The sequence below is a fragment of the Gymnodraco acuticeps genome, unplaced genomic scaffold, assembly GCF_902827175.1.
Source record: "Gymnodraco acuticeps unplaced genomic scaffold, fGymAcu1.1, whole genome shotgun sequence".
In the NCBI taxonomy this organism is placed as follows: domain Eukaryota; kingdom Metazoa; phylum Chordata; class Actinopteri; order Perciformes; family Bathydraconidae; genus Gymnodraco; species Gymnodraco acuticeps.
Window position 1 is genome coordinate 102,771 of NW_022992253.1, and position 19,589 is coordinate 122,359.

At 40.1% G+C, this 19,589-nt stretch overlaps 1 protein-coding gene across 4 annotated transcripts in view; it reads left to right on the forward strand.

Moving 5' to 3' along the window:
• The first annotated feature begins 5,657 nt into the window (after nt 1-5,657).
• Nucleotides 5,658-19,589, forward strand: part of LOC117540286 (NACHT, LRR and PYD domains-containing protein 14-like) — a 47,255-nt gene continuing 33,323 nt past the window's right edge. The window contains exons 1-5 of one of the 4 annotated variants that reach the window (XM_034206883.1): nt 5,658-5,690; nt 5,768-5,847; nt 11,875-11,993; nt 14,391-14,504; nt 19,254-19,489. In XM_034206883.1, the coding sequence (XP_034062774.1) occupies nt 14,401-14,504; nt 19,254-19,489 (340 nt within the window). In that variant the 5' untranslated portion in view covers nt 5,658-5,690; nt 5,768-5,847; nt 11,875-11,993; nt 14,391-14,400. Of the gene's footprint in view, nt 5,691-5,767; nt 5,848-11,089; nt 11,994-14,390; nt 14,505-19,253; nt 19,490-19,589 lie in introns of those variants that run through there. The other 3 variants (XM_034206881.1, XM_034206884.1, XM_034206882.1) reach the window with 3 other exon arrangements.

The window sequence follows — 19,589 nt, forward strand, 5'->3', positions numbered from 1 at the left end:
CAATAGAGCGAAATGAGGCATGGCTAAAATGCAGGATCTGTTTGGTATTTTGAAAATAAAAACCGATATTTATATACTTTATATAGATATGGCCCTACAATATATTGTTCAAATATAGCATGATATGTCGCCTTTAAGTATTTCACAGCTTAATGTACTGAATTGTAAATATTTCTTGTGTAACATGATTTTTGCCGCAAAAAGAATGACAAAATGTAGAGATGTTGCAACAAGGGATCTGATCCCTAACTGCTGGCTTGTTGGAAAATGTAAATATTACTAAAGAGTTATAATTTACTGATAACAAACCATTTCCATTGTTTTGTACATTTATCAACTTTATTCAAATAATATTTCTTTCCAATGTTCTTCTTCTTGTCTACACTGAAATATCAACAACAACTTGTTTGTGTTATTTTTTATCCATTCCAAAATAAATGTTGTTTTTGAAAAGCACATTGGGATATTGGAGGAACATGCGTTTGCTGAGTTGCAGTTTCATTCTGCTGCCACTAGGTTTCAGTAAAGAGCCGTATTTCACTGATGGAAAACCATTACCAAGAGCCTGTAAAGTAAATGTATCTTTGGTGTGTGTACGGCCTTAATGTTCACACATTCTTATTCTGCCATCTTTTTATGTAAATATAAAAGTTCCATTATCACCAATTAAAATAGTTCATTTCTTTGTTACTCTTTAAGTTCATAGCCATCACAACTTGTTGCATTTGTCTATTTTGCTTTGTTGTTAAACCTGTGATTCTGACCCTAGTCTTTTACTCTGTACTTCATGTGTTTACCTTTCTCTCGTTCTGTTCTGTTTTGGTTTGAGTTCATCAATAAAGGTTGAAATTGTCATAACTCTTGTCCACACTAATGCTAATGATTGCATTAGGGTCACTAATCTGTCATTTCTCAATAGAACATCTTTGATAATGTCTTCTGGCCAATCAGAATCACGATAACGGCGTGGTGTTGTTGCAGGAAGTCCAGACGGAGAATACTTTTGCGGTAGTACATCTCTATACATCGATACAACATTACGTGTTCATCAAGACCCCACGGTTTGATGATTGATAGGTGTGTGGGCTGTCTTTCATTTTGACACACAGAACAATGGGGGCCTTATCCACAATGTAAAGTAATTCACACAGCCTCTTCCCTCTTCTCTCTGTGAGGAGCAGCAGGTTCAGCTTTCAGAACAAAGTAACACAAAACTAAAATGGCATTCATTTTTATTATTTATATTTTATGTTAGTATTTCAAAAAATCTCCTGAGGGAGAATCCCCCCAGACTAAGGTGACCAGATTTTCAAAATTAAAACCGGGGACATTTTGAGTTTTGTGGTCAATATATCATTAACATATCCAATTTTCTTCACTGTTAAAAAAAAAAGGGAGACAATTCTGGTTTAATGTAATTCGAACATTTGAACTGTTGGATACAAACAGAAGGATGATAGCTCATATGAGACTTCAAAGGTCTTTTATTTTGAAACTGAAATAAGTCTTTGATACTGGACAGTTTTTGTTTTATTCTTATCTAAAAACAGGGATGATAGCTCATATATGAGACTTCAAAGGTCTTTTATTTTGAAACTCTACATCAGATTGTCTTGATGTTCTCTGATTGACTAGATGGGGTCTCCTGCTATCACCCTGAAGTGAAATAAGTATTTGATTGACTTCGAGTGACTCTTTGATTAGGACGGTTTCCATTCAATAATAATCAAAATATAGATGGACAATAGATCTAATTTAAGATTTTAAACAGCATACATTTTAAATTGTGCTTCAGAAAGTAATGTTATTTTAGGAGTGTTGTGAGATGGTGTCAACATCAATTGAAATTAGTCACCCAGTGGAAATGTCAGATATGTCTTCATAACTGTATCCTTACATTTTACATTCACTCAGTTATAATGTGGTAGTTATACGTAGTTTGTTTTACATTATTATTGATCACATTATATAGTACATGTTTCTTAATTTAAGCTCCAGTATATGAATATGTTTGATATGTTCTTTAGGTATATTTGTTATTGACCGAGTAAACGCTTTTATTTTGAAGGTAGTTTTTACAGGGCTCTACCGTAATCCATAGGATATTCGCGCACTTCAACGTGCGGGCTGTCTTTTCCGAAGTGGGGGCTGGCTTAACCGCAGTCTGTTTACCCAGTGTTTCCTGACATGAAACGTTTTATTTCACCTTGCTATGTGTTTTTAACGTATATTGAAAAACGGGGACATTACCGGAGACAGTTTCAACCGGGGACAGGCCAATACAAACGGGGACGTCTGGTCACCCTACCCCAGACCCCCCTGCAGGGGTTGGGTTTTCAGCATGTCAACTCTTTCACCTGTGGGGAAATTGTAGAATTGGCTCCAGGTCGCCCTTTTGATTTACTACAAATGTGCCTTTTTATTTCATACAGTTCAATTTGGATTGAGACAGGGAAATAATCTAAACCTCACGCGTGGCGTTTCACTGTCAAGGGGGGCGATATAGCGTGTATGTAATTATATTGCAAATACTGACTTGAGCCCCACCACTGTATGGGTTAGCCCTACCATAGATTACCCAACTAAAATACTCTGGTGCCGCCACTGTGTGTGAGTGAGAGAAGTGTGTGAGTGAGAGAAGTGTGTGAGTGAGAGAAGTGTGTGAGTGAGAGAAGTGTGTGAGTGAGAGAAGTGTGTGAGTGAGAGAAGTGTGTGAGTGAAGTGTGTGAGTGAGAGAAGTGTGTGAGTGAAGTGTGTGAGTGAGAGAAGTGTGTGAGTTAGTGAAGTGTGTGAGTGAATGAAGTGTGTGAGTGAGTGAAGTGTGTGAGTGAGTGAAGTGTGTGAGTAAGAGAAGTGTGTGAGTTAGTGAAGTGTGTGAGTGAAGTTTGTGAGTGAGAGAGTGTGTGAGTGAAGTGTGTGAGTGAGAGAAGTGTGTGAGTGAAGTGTGTGAGTGAGTGAAGTGTGTGAGTTAGTGAAGTGTGTGAGTGAGTGAGTGAGTGAGTGAAGTGTGTGAGTGAAGTGTGTGAGTTAGTGAAGTGTGTGAGTGAGTGAGTGAAGTGTGTGAGTGAAGTGTGTGAGTAAGAGAAGTGTGTGAGTTAGTGAAGTGTGTGAGTGAAGTTTGTGAGTGAGAGAAGTGTGTGAGTGAACTGTGTGGGTGAGAGAAGTGTGTGAGAGAAGTGTGTGTGTGAGTGAAGTGAGTGAGTGAAGTGTGTGAGTTAGTGAAGTGAGTGACAGTGAAGTGAAGTGTGTGAGAGTAGTGTGTGACCACAGCACAGCCACAGTCCTGCTCTTCACAGACAGAAGTACTGATAGCTAACCTTCAGCTCGTGCTGCTTGTTGTAGTTTGGTTTGAGTTTGGCTTGAATGAATATTATAAAATGTAAAACCCAAGCTATACGTCATGAACAAATGTTGAGATGTGACTTTCTGTACACATTATGAAACTGTCCAGGCAGTCTCATAATAATATCAAGTGACGTTAATTTGCATTAGTAGTTTGTGGAATTTGCATTGTTGATTTTTATTCACAGAACATGGATTTTGAAGTTTGACTGCTTTTATAATAAAGGAAGACATTAGGATGTGTCTTCTCTTGTCAGTGAGGAGAGGTGCTCTGTTTACCACAAACTGGTCTCTCTCTGCAGAACAACAATAATATGAAGAGGAAGGAAGTGGTGTTTTAAACCCCCTGCTTTCTGTCTCCTTTCTACCTTCAAGCCCACAGAGGGACGTTAAGGTTCGTGATAACTCCCTTTATTTTAATGTAGAAGGTTTTACTTGTGTACATCAATCTTCTTCTTTATTTTATTGTCACTGAAGCCACACGGAGACGAGAGGAGCAGCTATGAGTTTAATAGCGAGTGGATTTGTTGTCGTCCTTCTCTCTATGCCAGGTAATGTAAATCCACATCTTTTTGTATCCACATTATATTTAGCTTTTCTAAACACTCCATACAAGCATAGAGAAAAAATACACAGGCATATATTAGTAAAATAACAAGATGCAATTAAATTAATTTGGAGAAAATACAAAGAGACAACAGAAAGAAACGGAAATTAACCCAACAATCTACTTAATATTGAATGAAATAAACAAAACAAGCTTAACTCAACAGGGTCAATGAAATAACTAATCATAAACAGAAATTAATCGAACCGTCCACTATAACAAAGTTTAAAATGTGGTCATGTAGTGTAATGCACAGTGACACAAAGAGGCAAGACAGACAATGCAGGCCAAGAGCAACACCCGCCAGGCAGCAGTGTAGTGGTGAAACACAGACGTTGAGGCAAAACAGCCGTCTTTCTGTCTTAGGCTTCCAGCGCAGGTGATGTTACGATAATAATACTACATTCATATTATTCAGGAAGGATGAGACAAGCAAAAAGCGTACCTACCAATCAGGCTACGTTAAGACACTCAGCAGGAGAGCTTCGTTCAGCAGCGGCAGCAGACATGGGCTGCAGGATCCCTGCAAGGGTCTACAACCAGCAATACACATTTAGTATGTATGCTACTTGTCATGCTAAGCATACAACAAACGGCAGCCACCGCAAACTCACCGGTGCCAGCGGAGAAAGCACGTAAACGTAACCCGGAAGTGGCCTTTCTGCCAAAGAGCAAGAGGGAGCAAGAGCGACACTGACCCCTCTTTAGAAAGGTTGCCCCGTGTTGATAGGGCTGAACAGTTTATCCTGCTACATTCAGATAACGACGAACAAGTACATTTAAATGTGCAAAAACAATCAGTGTTAAATATTAAACTGTACATTGTTTCCGGGTCCTGATTCAGTTTCTGATGTTTCACTGTCCTCTACTGGGGATCTTAAGTGAGACACATTCAGGCTTCATCACTCAGAGAGCTCCCTCCACTGTCTGCTTTAAAGGGTCACCCAAACTACTAAAGTACTGATGTCCGCTCTCACCTCCTAAACATGCAAATCATTCATAATAAAGTTTGCTGGATGCTGTGAGGTTGTTTTTCAAATGTTAAAGTGTTTTAATAAATGTAAACATTGGACATATGTTCACAACTGATCCACCTAAACATCCAAAGTCATTGAACATGTGTTTTTCGTATCATTAAACACTGTGTGTCCAAATCCTACAGTCCACTTGATTATGTGTGTGATGTGTGTGTGTTCATGTTGGGTTCACACTAACAGGCATGTGAGTTTATCACGTATCAGAGTTCTGCATTTCTCTGAAACAGAAGCAACCTGACCGCAGAGAGAGCAGAGGAGAAACAAACCAAGAGAAATTAAATGGCATTTTCCATTCTCTCTTATAATTAATTTGGTTCTCTTCATCCTGTTCAGTCAAACTGCCTCGTGGGTTCAAAGGTTAATGCCTTCCTGTTCCTTCACTCCACCTGCAGACTGTGTGACGTCCTCAGTGCTCAGAGAGATCAACTGTTTCACCCTTATCATTTTAAATCCTTTCTAATGCTTTTTTCAGGAGTCAGTATAGGCAGCTAAACGGGTCTTTACCCAGAGTTTATTTAGTTTAAGAAAAGTGTATTGTTTGTTAAACAACCACACTTTGCTGTGTAGTGGGTGTTACTGGGGTTTGGCTCATCGTGCATATTAATCGTCTAAAGAGGAAGGAAATCTTTTAACAGCCTGATATCCGTTTTCTGCTCATTGCGACAGAGGAAAGGCATCTTTCAACACATCGTTCCTCCTTCACTGTAAGTAGAAACAGTTTATTTATGTAATGATTCTGTATACCTCCTGTGAACATTATTTAATCTGACATGTTTTATAGTCTCACAGAGATGAGAGGAGCAGCTATGAGTCTAACTGCAGCAGCGAGTGGATTAGTTGTATTCCTGCTCTCTGTGTCAGGTACTGTACTTCTACACTTACATTCATCACATGAACAGAGGGGATTCTGGGAAATGTGGGACTTGTTAAACCAGGTCTCATGTGGGAATAAGTGGGATGGATTTGTGTAAAAGTCAAACCTAGCAGAAACATTTAAAATTTAATTGTGTGTAGAATTGTAGAAACTCAAAGACGTTCCTAGTTTTTTGATGGATATTCTGAAGATCTTGTTGTTGCCGCTGTCCTTTGCTCTAATCATCTGCATACAATATCAGTTTGCTTATCACTTTTACAAGCGTTACAATATAGTGTCTGCATAACTGTTCCATCCTCTCTCTGAAAACATTTTGCTTTTTTTCTTAAGACGACTTCAAGAATCTCCAGCTCTGTTTGTATTAAGTTTAAGTGATTTAGAGAGATATTCTTATTCTAAGTAATAACATATTGACTGAACCCTTATGGATCATACCTCTGCACCAAACCCTTCTAGTTCCTTCTCTCCTCTCTGACCTCAGTGTTATATTTCCACGCTCTGAGTTTAAAGCAGTCTTCTTCTTTTTCTAATCTGTATATCAGACAGAAGCTGCTCACGCCTCAGTGTTCTGCATTCATTGTTATTTTCAAACTTAACTCAGCAGCAACCTGACCACAGAGCGAACAGAGAGGGAACTGTTCAGAGAGTCTCTATTCTAATTAATGTGATCACTAATCATTCACTGTTCTTTTCTATGAAGGCATTTTCCAATCTTCCTTTGCCCTGACTGTAAAACTGAGCATACACTTTTTTCATACATGTCCTTTTTTTTAAAGGATATGTATGAAAATAATTACCAAACAATGTATTGATTAATCCAAATTGACCCATTTATCAAAATGCAACATCTGAGAAAGTCACATTAACATTTAGAGCAGGGATGGGGAACCTCCGGCCCCCGGGCCGCATACGGCCCGCGAGACCATTTGGTACGGCCCTCGAGGTAATTTATAAACACACGCAAAAAATTAAAGAAATCTAGACCGCAAAAAATTAAACAAGCGAGTGCCTGTTTTTCCTAGCCACGGGTCCTTGAACACAACACGAGCCTAACGTGTCATCACGTGGTATATGTATGGGCATAAATATGTCTCATAATTATTTGTGTGAACATAAAAATAATTTGTGTGTAAATATGTGATTTGTAAATGTAAAACACCATCCACAAATGTGTTTAAAAGATTTGCAAACTCACAAATAAATGTGGAAGTGTAAAACGGATCTGCAAATACGCTAAATATTTTTACAAATAAAAAAAGATCTGTGAATATCTCTAATATATCATTTACAACTTTCGATCAGGCATTTGTGAATCAATTTTGTATTTGTCGACCAAAAATGCGCTTGCGGATCTCAAATCTCTGCTCGTGGTCGTGGATCTCACATTTCTGCTTGTGGATCGTCTTTTTACACACACGGAATTTTGAGACATATTTTCCGCCGGTCTCCGCAAAAATCTACTCGTGTCACTCGGTGATTTTCGGAAACCATGTGATGGCCTGCTGATGACGACATTTCCGCATGATTTCAAAGTAAGAGCTGATGGTTTGTTTAATGCTCTGTTTTTTTATTATAATGAACAGCGGAACGTTAGATGCATTATTTATCACCATCATCATTATCATGTTTTAGTGATACAGTTAGTTTGTGTTAGTTTATTGGTTCAATACAGCATATATCGAGCACTTTCGTTGATGTTGAAGTACAGGCTATACACCACTTTCGGATCCCAAGGGGAGCAGCTGGCAGCGGGGTGCTAGTGGAGTACTTCATGACCACAGAGCGTGAACGTTGTGATCAGCTGTTTTAGCTCAGTTCTCCAGTGAAGGGGGGGGGGGGGGGGGGGGAGTCTCCCTCCGCAGCCGGTTGGCGTAGTTTTGGCACAATTCCGTTGTACGGACCGACGTTAACAGCAGCCCTGTCTGTGCATACGGAGACCGACTCTGTCTTCCGGTGATCTAACCGTCTTCTGGAAAAGCTTCACAAGTACGTCGGTACGCAAATGCGCTTTGTGACACAAGTGACGGTACGCATTTCAGATTGTTGCCGGGCATTCGTACCTGCGTACCAGTTATGTGCACCCCTGCATATACAGTAGAAAGGACACGATGAATATTATAACATTTAATGTAGCCTTACTCTGAAGGCTAACCTAAATACGGTGCTTTTCTACAGATTACTTTATTACTGCACTGGTAAGGTAAAATTAGGCCGATTAATAAAATGTGAAGTGCTTTGTAATTTTAACCCGCTTGACTGAATACACAACACACAATGAAGAAAGAGTTTTATCATTTGAACCATGACAAATATTCTCATGAATATTAAACACAACGACCTCTGAACATTACAAATATCTGCCTCAATTCAACCTGGAACCTCTCTCATACAATAATACAATACAAATTGTGTGTGTGTGTGTGTGTGTGTGTGTGTGTGTGTGTGTGTGTGTGTGTGTGTGTGTGTGTGTGTGTGTGTGTGTGTGTGTGTGTGTGTGTGTGTGTGTGTGTGTGTGTGTGTGTGTGTGTGTGTGTGTGTGTGTGTGTGTGTGTGTGTGTGTGTGTGTGTGTGTGATGGATCGTTGGAGCTATGTGCAACTCAAGGCTCGAACGGGAGCTGCCTGGACGCTGCAATCATGTTGCGCACTATCCGTGCTGAGTGTGCTGACTTTTCGTACAATGTCCCACTGTCTGGCTTCCTGCATAAAGTCAAGTGCTCGGCGCAGTTGTGGCGAAATGTCGCTCCTCTGTTTTCATTTAAACAGCTCCTTATATCCGTTAGCGCAGCTAGCTAGCACCAGATGCTAACAACAACAATACACGTAAGGTCTCTCTCTCGCTCGCTCGGGCCACACATACACACACCCTCCCGGTCCTCACGATGGCCAGTCGGTGCCTGCCGGTGAGCGTGGAAGTGTGGTCTGCCACAAGCGGGCGACAGGAGCGGGGCTGTCAGCATCAGCTTGTAGATGGTATTTTAAACTCGATGCGCTCTGAAACTACGGGGCGGCCGAGGAAAAAAAATACACATGCGTTATTCGCGTTAAAATAATTAGTGGCGTTAATTTTTTTTTTTGCGTTAACGCGTTATCAACGCGTTATTAACGCGTTAACTTGACAGCCCTAGTATATATATATGGGAGGGCGGCCCCTATGGGCCAATCGCCACTGAGTATAATATCATAATTGGCTATAACTGTACCGACGCACGGCTTAGTTACTGATCACTCTACCAGAACATTCTGAATCGAAGGCAGAATGTGGAGAAGACTTTTAGAACTGCAACAAAGGATGAACCAGAACTTGGACCGCATTTTAGACCATTCTGAAGAATGTCAACATCCTCAACAGGACGGAGAAAGCCTTGTGCAAAGGTAGCCTATGTCATGCTAATAACAGATCAATTTGGGCTAATCAAATGTCCATAAACAGAACACATATGGAGCTAACTCTGGGTCTGAGGTTTTGATACTGCACTTTGAAAAGTACAATGATTAATTCAAATTAAAAATAGGTATTTGAAAAGTGTGATGGAAACTTCTGGATCATTGGAGACTCAGAGAGACACGGGGAGAGGAACTTTGATGGCAACACTGATGGTTTATTTGGTGCGTCGGCCGGAGAATTCACAAGAAATGTGCTGAAGATCTTTACCCCAGACCCATGTATTTAGCTAGTTCTGAGAGAATAATCAACATTGTGCATAACAAGATAAAGCACAATAACACCTCTATCAGCTGACGCCAACAGGCAGGAACAGGGAGACAAAACACTGAGAGCACAGCAGCCAAGGCTGCAGGTGCCTCGGCTCCTGTTCCTTGTGTCCCCTTGTCAGTGTTAGTTAATTTGACTTTTGTCCTACTACCTCGCCTGCTGTTAGAATAAAGCTTGCTTTTTGTTTGGACCTGGATATCTGCCTCCCTGTCTCTGTACTGCACTTGGCTCCTAGATATTTGTATATATGGGTTTTTACCATGGACTGTACATATAAATCAGTATATGTAATATATATAAATTCAACACTGGAATCAAGCGAAGATTAATATTCTTGCATGACATTAGTTATTTGTCTTTTGCAGTCACTTAATTATACGTTAAATACATTTGATTCAAGCTAAGATACATTAGGCAAGGCAAGGCAAGGCACTAACATTAGCTAGTTAGTTATTATAACCGGACTGTATCTTAAAACGATAAGTACCAGTTATAGCTACTTGATTTTAGATAAGCAATTCAAACGACAAAATAAACTAAATGTATTGAAAGACCAATCTTTATTTTAAGTTGCCTTTTCTTTAAACCTTCAGATGTGAGATATTAGTTATGCAGTAATAGTATTGACAATAAAAAAATACTGAACAACTTTAGTTGAGTTAACTTTATATTTCTAATTGTCTAAAAAGCATTTATTACACATTTCCCCCTCTCATATTCACAGTGTGTACCAATTGAGACTGTATTTCCCGTCAGGTGTCATCTCTCTAACCGGAGTACTGTTTTGGATGAAGCGGCTCCAGCACAAACATTACAACATACATCAGATTCCCCAATAGTAGGTGTAGCAGTACGCACAGCAAGTTGCATTACATAGATTGTTTTGAACACACCCTCAAAATAGCATTGTGATTATATTACTGGATGGAAACTGAAAGCACGGGAACATTAATAAACTACATAACAGAAAGTATGAATAACAATAATGAAGTTGTGACTAGATATCATCATCATCATCTTTTATTTAAAGAGACTCTTGGTCCATTATTACAAAAACATACAACACTCAAATGCTATGTTTATACTTTATATTATTTACTGTAAATGTTTAATTTAGATGTAATTATTACGATTATTTGTTATTATTTCTATCTATCTATCTATATAAATCTCACAATGGGGTAGGTTACAGGAACTTTTCATCAACAGATTGCTTTAGTCTGGTTTAACTCTTCACTGATTGGTTGCACACACTTTAAATTGACTGGCTATGCAAAACAGAAGGTGGGGCTCATTATCATATTAAAAAATGCCCGTTTTTTACGGGTTTAAAACACGTGAATTTCGCGCGAAAAACGCGCGTTCTTACAAAAAAACGGGTGAAATAAACGGGTGAATAGTGGCACATCGGGCTTTCCATATTTCTGACACTCCCGCGAGCGAGCAAGAGGGCTGTCTCTGCTCGCGGGGGTTTAATCTGTGCGCGAGGGTCATTTCATGCGCGTGTAAAAGCACATTTTCCGCTCGTGAGTAGCTTGTTTTGCGCGCAAGAATATTGACCCAAATCTGACTCCATAATATGTCCCTCTCAAGTGTAGTACAACTAAAATTGCCCTAAAATATCTGTAAATGTCTTCAGAGTAATACAGACCAAATCTAAACACCGAGAAGTAAGAAATAATCAACATTTATCAATTATGATAAACACATCTTGCGCTTGTTTTTTGCATGAAGTAACTTCAGATATATTCCTCATGCTGTTGAGTATATTGTTTATTCCCACTGGTCACTCCTCACCCTGTGAAAACATGTTGCACTGTTTATTCTGAAAAATCACCAGCTCGTTTTGAAGATATCATCTTCTCTTATTGATCACAAATCTTCACCAAACCCTGCCAGTTCCTTCTCTTGCAACGCTCAACTTTGATCTGATCTGTTTATCAGAGACAGCTCACACCTCAGGGTTCTGCCTTTATTTGGATTGTTCACACTTAGCTCAGCAGCAACCTGACCGCAGAGGGAACAGAGAGGACACTGACAAGCACACACTCTTATTATCAATACTGTCCCTACTCAAAAAAGCCAAACATTTGTGACATGTCACTAGAGCCGAGATGAGCTCAGTGACATGGATGCATGAGGTGATTTTATATAGTGAAGATATAGACCTCTGACAATTGGGAAAAGTAAAGCTTGTACTGGTTACATTTCCCCAAATCATAGGCTATTAGTAGTATGATCCACTTTTTCTCATTAACTTATTGTTCTCTGAAGTCTTATTATAGTTTCTGTTTCTGGAAGGTTACATAAAGGGTTAAACAAAGGGAGGAGCTGCAGACAGGGCGGCATGTTGAAAGTGAGAAAGTGAGTCAGACTGCCAGATGCCATTTTACACTTCAACAGAGCAGTAGGACAACAGGGTGAGTGTTAACACCATGATCTACTTTTTAACTCATTATTTACTCTGTTATACTGGATGTGAGACATAATGTGTTCATAAATATATATATATATTTCCTAGAGTCCAACGAGACCTCTTCAAATGTTGTGAGCTTTTTTTATTTCCTGGTTTTTGAGCCTTCAGAGTTACGTCTGAAGTCTGACTCATTTAAAGAGCCTGTGACACGAGTCATCCAAACCTATCAATTTGAGTAAATATTGTCCCCTTGAAAACCGTTACTGAACTGATTTTGGATATTTGTACTTTGATAACCATTAATCTGCCCTTCAATGTTGACCATTTCCTGGATCTGCTCGGGGATTCTTCAAGTCCCGCCAAACTATGTGTGACGTCATTGCGGGCACAGCGCTCCAGCTGCACCGTTCAGGATCCCAGCATCTGCATGTAAACGCACGATGGCGCACACAGCAGCAAGCTCAGACAGCGATGACAGTTTAATTTTGAACGTGTCTGAGAGCTCGTATGAAGCTGAAGGATCGCTTTATGTTGTATCTGTTAGAAGTTTAGGAATTAGGTGCGTCAATATGGGCGATCATACGGTCATGTAGCCAGTGGTGGAATGGGACTACAAATCATCCCGGGACTCTCGACCGGCCCACTTCGGTACCGCTAGTAAGTTGTCAACGGGGGGAGTGGGGGATGTCAGGGGCGGCGGGTGCTGTAGATAGTAAATGTAAATATGTAAATATTTGTGTCGCTGCATCCTGGTAAAATACAAATATAATGTCTGTGTCTTTGACATTAGCGCTGCTGCCACCTGTGCCCTGTGTACTACGAAGCCAGTTCAACATACCCTGGATATGTTTGAGTAACAAACAAACTAACAACAACAAACTAACAAACGAGATCTCGCTAAGCGGTCCTACGACGCTGGTTATCAACTCGGTAAATCAAGCCAGGGTTTCTCTCACCAGCTGAGAGCGCGTTCACGTCTAAGACACGAGTGGATCTGACTTTAATTACATTTGACTCGAGTGTTTCGTCAACATAATGTGTTGCTAAAAATAATACTTCTGCATACAGTATGTGACACTGTGAGTGTTGCACGGCCTGATACGGCTCAGCTGACTCAGATAAGGAAATATATGATATATTATGATATTATATGATCAATGATCTGATTGATGATATGATATGAATGATAAGTGTGACACGTCGGCGTCTTCTCCGCATACGGCAGTTTAAACTGTATTTCCTTTATCCTGTAATATGACTTGAGAGATTTAAACTCCGCACACTGAGTTGATCTCTTTTCTATAGACGCCGGAGGCGGGCAGCGTCAGGTAAAAAAAGTTATTTAGCCTTCCCAAACCTGAGCCTCACGCGCCGCCTATGGGGGATGTGCTAGTGACTTATCCGACCAGCCCACTTCGGTACCGGCCCATCGGGATTCGTCCCGATGGCCAGTCCGCCACTGCACCCAGCCCAGGTAAACTGTCAACGGGGGGAGCCTCGCTGCGGGGAAACGGTGGACCTAGTGTCCCGATCGGAGTGGGAATAATAATAATAATAATCCGTGCATTTTATCCATTAATTTCCCCAACATTGTGGTGAAAAAACACACGTTTAATCCATGTTGGTGTACTACAACTACAAAAAGCATCGGTTGGTTTTCTCATCAGGAAATGCAGACCGGCTCAAACAAACAATTTTTAATCATCATTCTCACGATCATTTAATGTATCATATGTTCGCCGAATTGACATGAAAGCACTAATAAATGTAGTTTCATCCACTTGAGTTTACAACTACAAAAATAATCGATTTGTTTTTATATCACATCCTACGGGAGGAAATTCAGTAGCTCTCACTATCGATTTGTAATCCTAATGTAATCATCATCTTCACCACGATAATTGATGTCTATGTTCGCCGAATTGACATGAAAGCACTGACAAATATGAATATACTGTAGTCAACTTCATTAAAACGTTATTAACGTGCCTAAACTCAGTAATTCACCATTTCTACGCATGACAACACACTTTGTCCGTGTTTGGCTCTCTCGCCGCACAGTGAAGCGTTCCCGCATTGACGTCACTTCCGGCTTCCCCCAAAACTTCAAAATGAGTCGAAGGAATTTCCCCACGATGTTCGAAATTATTGATATTTAACGGAACGGTATCACTTTTTCTTTTTTAAACTGACGGTTCGAGATTACTAGTAGCCCAATATTTCATTGCACAACAGTTGTTGGGATGCTGTCACAGGCTCTTTAATGTGTTTTTACCAAGTTTATAATTGTATGATTGAAACAGGTGACTTATTATATTGTGTGTGTGTGTTTGTATTTGTGTGTGTGTGTGCGGGTGTGTGTGTGTGTGTGTGTGTCCAATGTTACTGGTTTATCTCTCAGACGGGAGAAGATGAGTGATTTAAAAGATGAGAAAGAGGACACATCTCTGAAGAGTGACGGGTCTAAAGAGGAACCTCGAGACTTCAGTGATGAACCTGGACCCTCAGACAGGAAGTAAGAGTTTCTACTGTAAACTGACATGAAGAGGATTCAGATTTTTTATCTGATCATTCAACTGTTCTTTAATAATGTCATGTGAGCAGTAGAGTACAGGAAGCTAACATTATTTAAAGGGGACCTATCATGCAAAATGCACTTTGTGATGTCTTTTATATATGTGTATATAAATATGTGTCCCCGGTGCGTCGGGGAACTCACGCAGCGTCAGAAAATAAAACCCTCTCTCTTTTCCTCCGTACCCAAATCTTTTAAAAACAGGGGTACAACGAGCGGATACAGATTTGCTGCCGATATGACGTCAAATCAGCAGCGGACTCACAGAAAGTTGCTATCAGAAACAATTAGGGGTGCACCGAATGGGAAATTCTTGGCCGAAACCGATACCGAAAATAGGAAACAGTTGGCCGAAAACCGAATGCCGAAAGGCCGAAAATGATTAATAGAAATATATATATATATAATGTATACATTTTTTACCAATGTTGTTCAGCTACCTGATTATGGAAATAGACATGATTATGGCAAAACTTCACTTAAATAATAATCACTATTATGGGTCCATAAAACATTTATTCAGCACTTTTGAATGCATACAGTACATTTATATATGTCATGTATTATTGCTAAAAAACATTATATCGCAGTCTTAGTGTCGCCAACTCGTTTCTAATATGCAAAGACAACAAATGCGTCTATGATGTATTTTCGATCAGACGAGATCTCTCTCCCCCGTCTGTGTGCGAGGGGGCGGGGCAGTTTACACACACGCAGCTGCTACATGCAGCGGAGCACACTGCGGAGATGGCGGAGAGAACGCGCTCCGAGGTGTGGTTAAACTGTACCCGTCTCGATGTGGAGAATACTTGTTACCATAAGTGCAATAAGAGTTTAGCATGTAAGCACGAGCAATTTGTCTAAACATTTAGCAAAAGTGCACCGCATGCAGACGGAGGAATGTACCGGGTTCGACCGTCTTTCTAGCAGCTCTGTAGCCCCATCCACGAGTAACGTTTCCACGTCAGGTGTTATGTATGCTAGCAGCAACACACGGAGTTAACTACATTATACAAACATGGGTTAATGATTAGAGGTAACTGAGTTATTTAGTTTGTTAAAATGTCAGCTATTCTGTTTACAGTCTGTCATCACATTATTTAATACGATTTGTTAAAGGCTCAGGGCAATCTCGATGACAAAGGTCAATGTTCCCCCCCTGTGAGCTAGCCGCGAGCATGGTCGCCGCGTCTTTATTACGTCATCACAACAACACGTTAGGTTACCAACGTAGCCTGTTCTGACATTCGGTGATATTTTTTCGGTGCAAAAACCCTTTCGGCCGAAAGCCGAAAGGGCCTTTTTAACCATTTTCGGCCGATAATTTTCGGTGGCCGAATATTCGGTGCATCCCTAGAAACAATGCCTGACGTGTTTTGGACGTAATCTCGTCTTTGTTTACATTAGCTAGCCTCGCTAACACTCAGAGCTAACCTGTACTGGAGAGCACATGTGTTTGAAAAGCAGGAAATAAAAAAAGGAACTCGCCTTGTGATAAACCTCCAAGAGAAAAAGCATTTGAGCTCCATACTGTTTCAGAGATAATCCTTGATGTGGTTTAGAACAGGATGGCGTTTTATCACAGCAGAATTTAACTTTATCTCCGGTAGAATTCTGATCAGGCATTAGCTCCGCCTCCTCTTTTTTTTTTTTTTTTAAAGCTAAGGACCCAAAATTCGCGTTTCTCTAACAGGGCTGCAAAAGAGGGGTATGAGCAGTAAGAGGCACGGCTACAATGGGTGATCTGTTTGGTATTTTAACCAAAAAACTTCACGGAAATGTTTTGTATAGGTATGGCCCTACAATATATTTTTCCAATATAGCATAATAGGTCCACTTTAAGGATATTTCAAGATGCAATTGCATTATCATTGTCAGTGGCATTAAATGGTTTTGAATTGCAAAAATATAGATAAAAACTGTTCTTAAAACAAAATATATCGTCGAAAACATTAATTTACTACTTGGGCGTGTTTATGATGTGTATTTTTAAGATGTTAATAATAGTGTTAACCTGGTGAGCTGGTTGTGTTTAGCATTACCATATAACAGAGTTTTGAGAGATGACATGTAGAGTCAATGAAAAGTCCCATATCCTTGCCTGCCTGGCAACACGAATGAAGTGAAGAAGTGAAATGTATGTCACCTGCGTATTTGTGCAGCGTGAAACATTTCAACTTGAGCATAAAGTTTGTGACGGTCTGTTACAAAAACCTGTCAGTGTTGAGATTCTGCTCCTGTGGTCTCTGACGGTCGGAGGGAAATCAGAAAGGAAAACAGAGCTCTACAGTACCTCATATTAAATCAGGGTTATTAATGTACCTGTTTAAAGCAACCCAGTCTCACAAAAAAACGTATAATAACTACGTTGGTCCACAACGTAGGACGTAGTATTTCTACAAAAACGCCTCTGAAATTGTAAGATCCCTAAGTTTTTTTTCACCATTCATTCCAATGGCTGGCGTCTATGTCACGTGATCTTCACATTTCTCCCTGCAGAAAAAAAAAAACATGGCCGACCTTCGTTTTATTCTCGGTGGAAAATGCCTATTTTAAGGTTAGTTTGGCCATTAAAATGCGTTTTGATGTCATTTGATGCGAGAAATATGAGTTGTTATTTCAGATTATGTGTGCAGTGGATGTACATGATCTTTAGTTTGCTAGTTATTACGAAGATTACTTCAGGAAATTGTGTCTATACAACGTTTTCATTGTTACCAAGGTGGTTGCTAGGGAGGCTGCTATCGATATTATTTCTGTTATGTTTTGTAACTGTTTAATGGTGTTATCTTTATTGCTACCCCCTTCCCCGTCAATGTATAGTGTTGGTCCACAGCGCAAACGTATTAGTTTGCGCTTAGTTTTTGTAGAAATACTACGTCCCAAGTTGTGGACCAACTTAGTTATTACACGTTTTTTTGTGAGACTGGGTTGGTTTAAACCAGAGAATGTCTATGGTAATAACAATATAGTGCTGTGCTTATGACTACATGAAGTCATTCTGAGTGTTGATGGAGCAGCTACAATGTTATCCTAGCTTTAATCAAACCGGTCTCATTCAGAAAACATTTGAAATGTTTTTATGCTCTGTGCTTTTAATGCTATGTTTATTGTAATTAATTGACAGCAAATTGTATGTATATTGTGTTTATAATGCTATAGTGCACCATAGGGCTGAACGATATACCGTGTCATGGCGATAACCGCGGTATGCACATTCGCGGTATTCACACCGCAGGGACGTGCGGTTTTATTCATTTAAAAAAAATTGCTAACGCACTTTAGCACAGAATTCAAAATAAAGATACCCTTATTATTTATCGAAACTGCACATACAATATATCCGATTAAAGCTGAGACTCCACAGATTATTTAAGTATAGTATCTAAGCGATCCGATCTCGCAACAGGGGAAGCAAACACAGACATCACAACACGTACCTTTTACGGAGCTTTTACGGGAGATCGTCTCACCGTAGCTGTCAATCTGATCAAAAGACGTGTTCAATGGCATTAAAACGAGAAAGAAAAAACGCGGCTGAATCGGTTGATCCATAGGTTGATAATGTATCTGTGGCTTTGAAGCAATTGTTTATAATCCATAATTCCATTTTTATGTAAAAATCGGAGCACAAAAGTTAGCTGCTAATGGTAGCTACCAGAGTGTATGCAGCTTCCGGTTTTGGCTACGCGTCACTCTCACTCCTTATTTGGTCATGTGTGTGTGAGACTTCCGCATTGCCAAGACCGGAAGCAGCAGCCACTCTGGTAGCTACCATTAGCAGCTAACTTTTGCTCTGCGATATTTACATACAAATGGAATTATGGATTATAAATTAAATCATTTTTTATACAGAGACGTTAAAAACCTATGGATTAACCGATTCAGCCGCGTTTTTTCTTTCTCGTTTTAATGCCATTGAACACGTCTTTTGATCAGATTGACAGCTACGGTGAGACATCTCTCCTAGAAGCTCCGTAAAGGTACGTGTTGTGATGTCTGTGTTTGCTTCCCCTGTCCGAGTTCAGATCACTCAGTGATGATACTATATACCTAAATAATCTGTGGAACCTCAGCTTTAATCGGATATCTTGTAAGTGCAGCTACGATAAGTAATAAGGGTACTTTTATCTTGAGTTCTGTGCCAAAGTGCGTTAGCATCTTTCGCTCAGGGGTCATTTAGATGCTTCTTATGAGACTTGTGTTTTGTTTTGGTAAAAATGGTTTGTATCGTCAGTTAGCTGAGATTATTTCTGTTAATCTGGTATAACACATTAATAGGTTCTTAAATATTACGATCCCCTGAGACACTGTGGTGGAAAAAAAAGTAAAGTACCCGCCGAGACTTTGGGGTTTAACAGGTTAAAAAAAACGCAATATATACCGCAGGGGGGAAAAAAATCGCGATGTCAGTTTTTTTCAATACCGTGCAGCCCTAGTGGTTAATACAGCTTGGTGTGTCTTAGTAGATATGTGTCTGAGTGAACATGTGCTCCTCTGGGTGATGAATCCAGACAAGATGCTGTTTGCTTTCATAATAATGTGAAGTGTAAACTATACCTGATCACTAAGATATATTATATAGAGATATAGACATTTTTTAAATATCAAACTAGAATTGTCCACCTTGTTGGTGAGAATCAGCTCCTCTAATGTAAAGTGCTATAAAGGATGTGTTAATCTCCACAGAGAGAAGAGAACAAGTCCTGTTCCTGTGGAGAAGCAGCTTTCCAGCTGTGCTCTGTGTCAGGAGGTACTGAAGGATCCAGTCTCTACCAGCTGTGGACACTGGTTCTGCAGACAGTGCATCACCTCATACTGGGAGCAGCGACCTCCATCAGGAGACTCCTCCTGTCCCCAGTGTGGGAAAAGATCCAGAACCAGAGCTGGACTGCAGACAGCTAGTCAGACCAGCTCTGTACGAGGTAAGAGGCCAAACAAATGCAGCGTCTTTAGATCCGTCGGGCGCTGGGTCTCTACTCTTGTATGAACTCTCATTGGCTCAGAGTGTCATCTGGTCTTCCT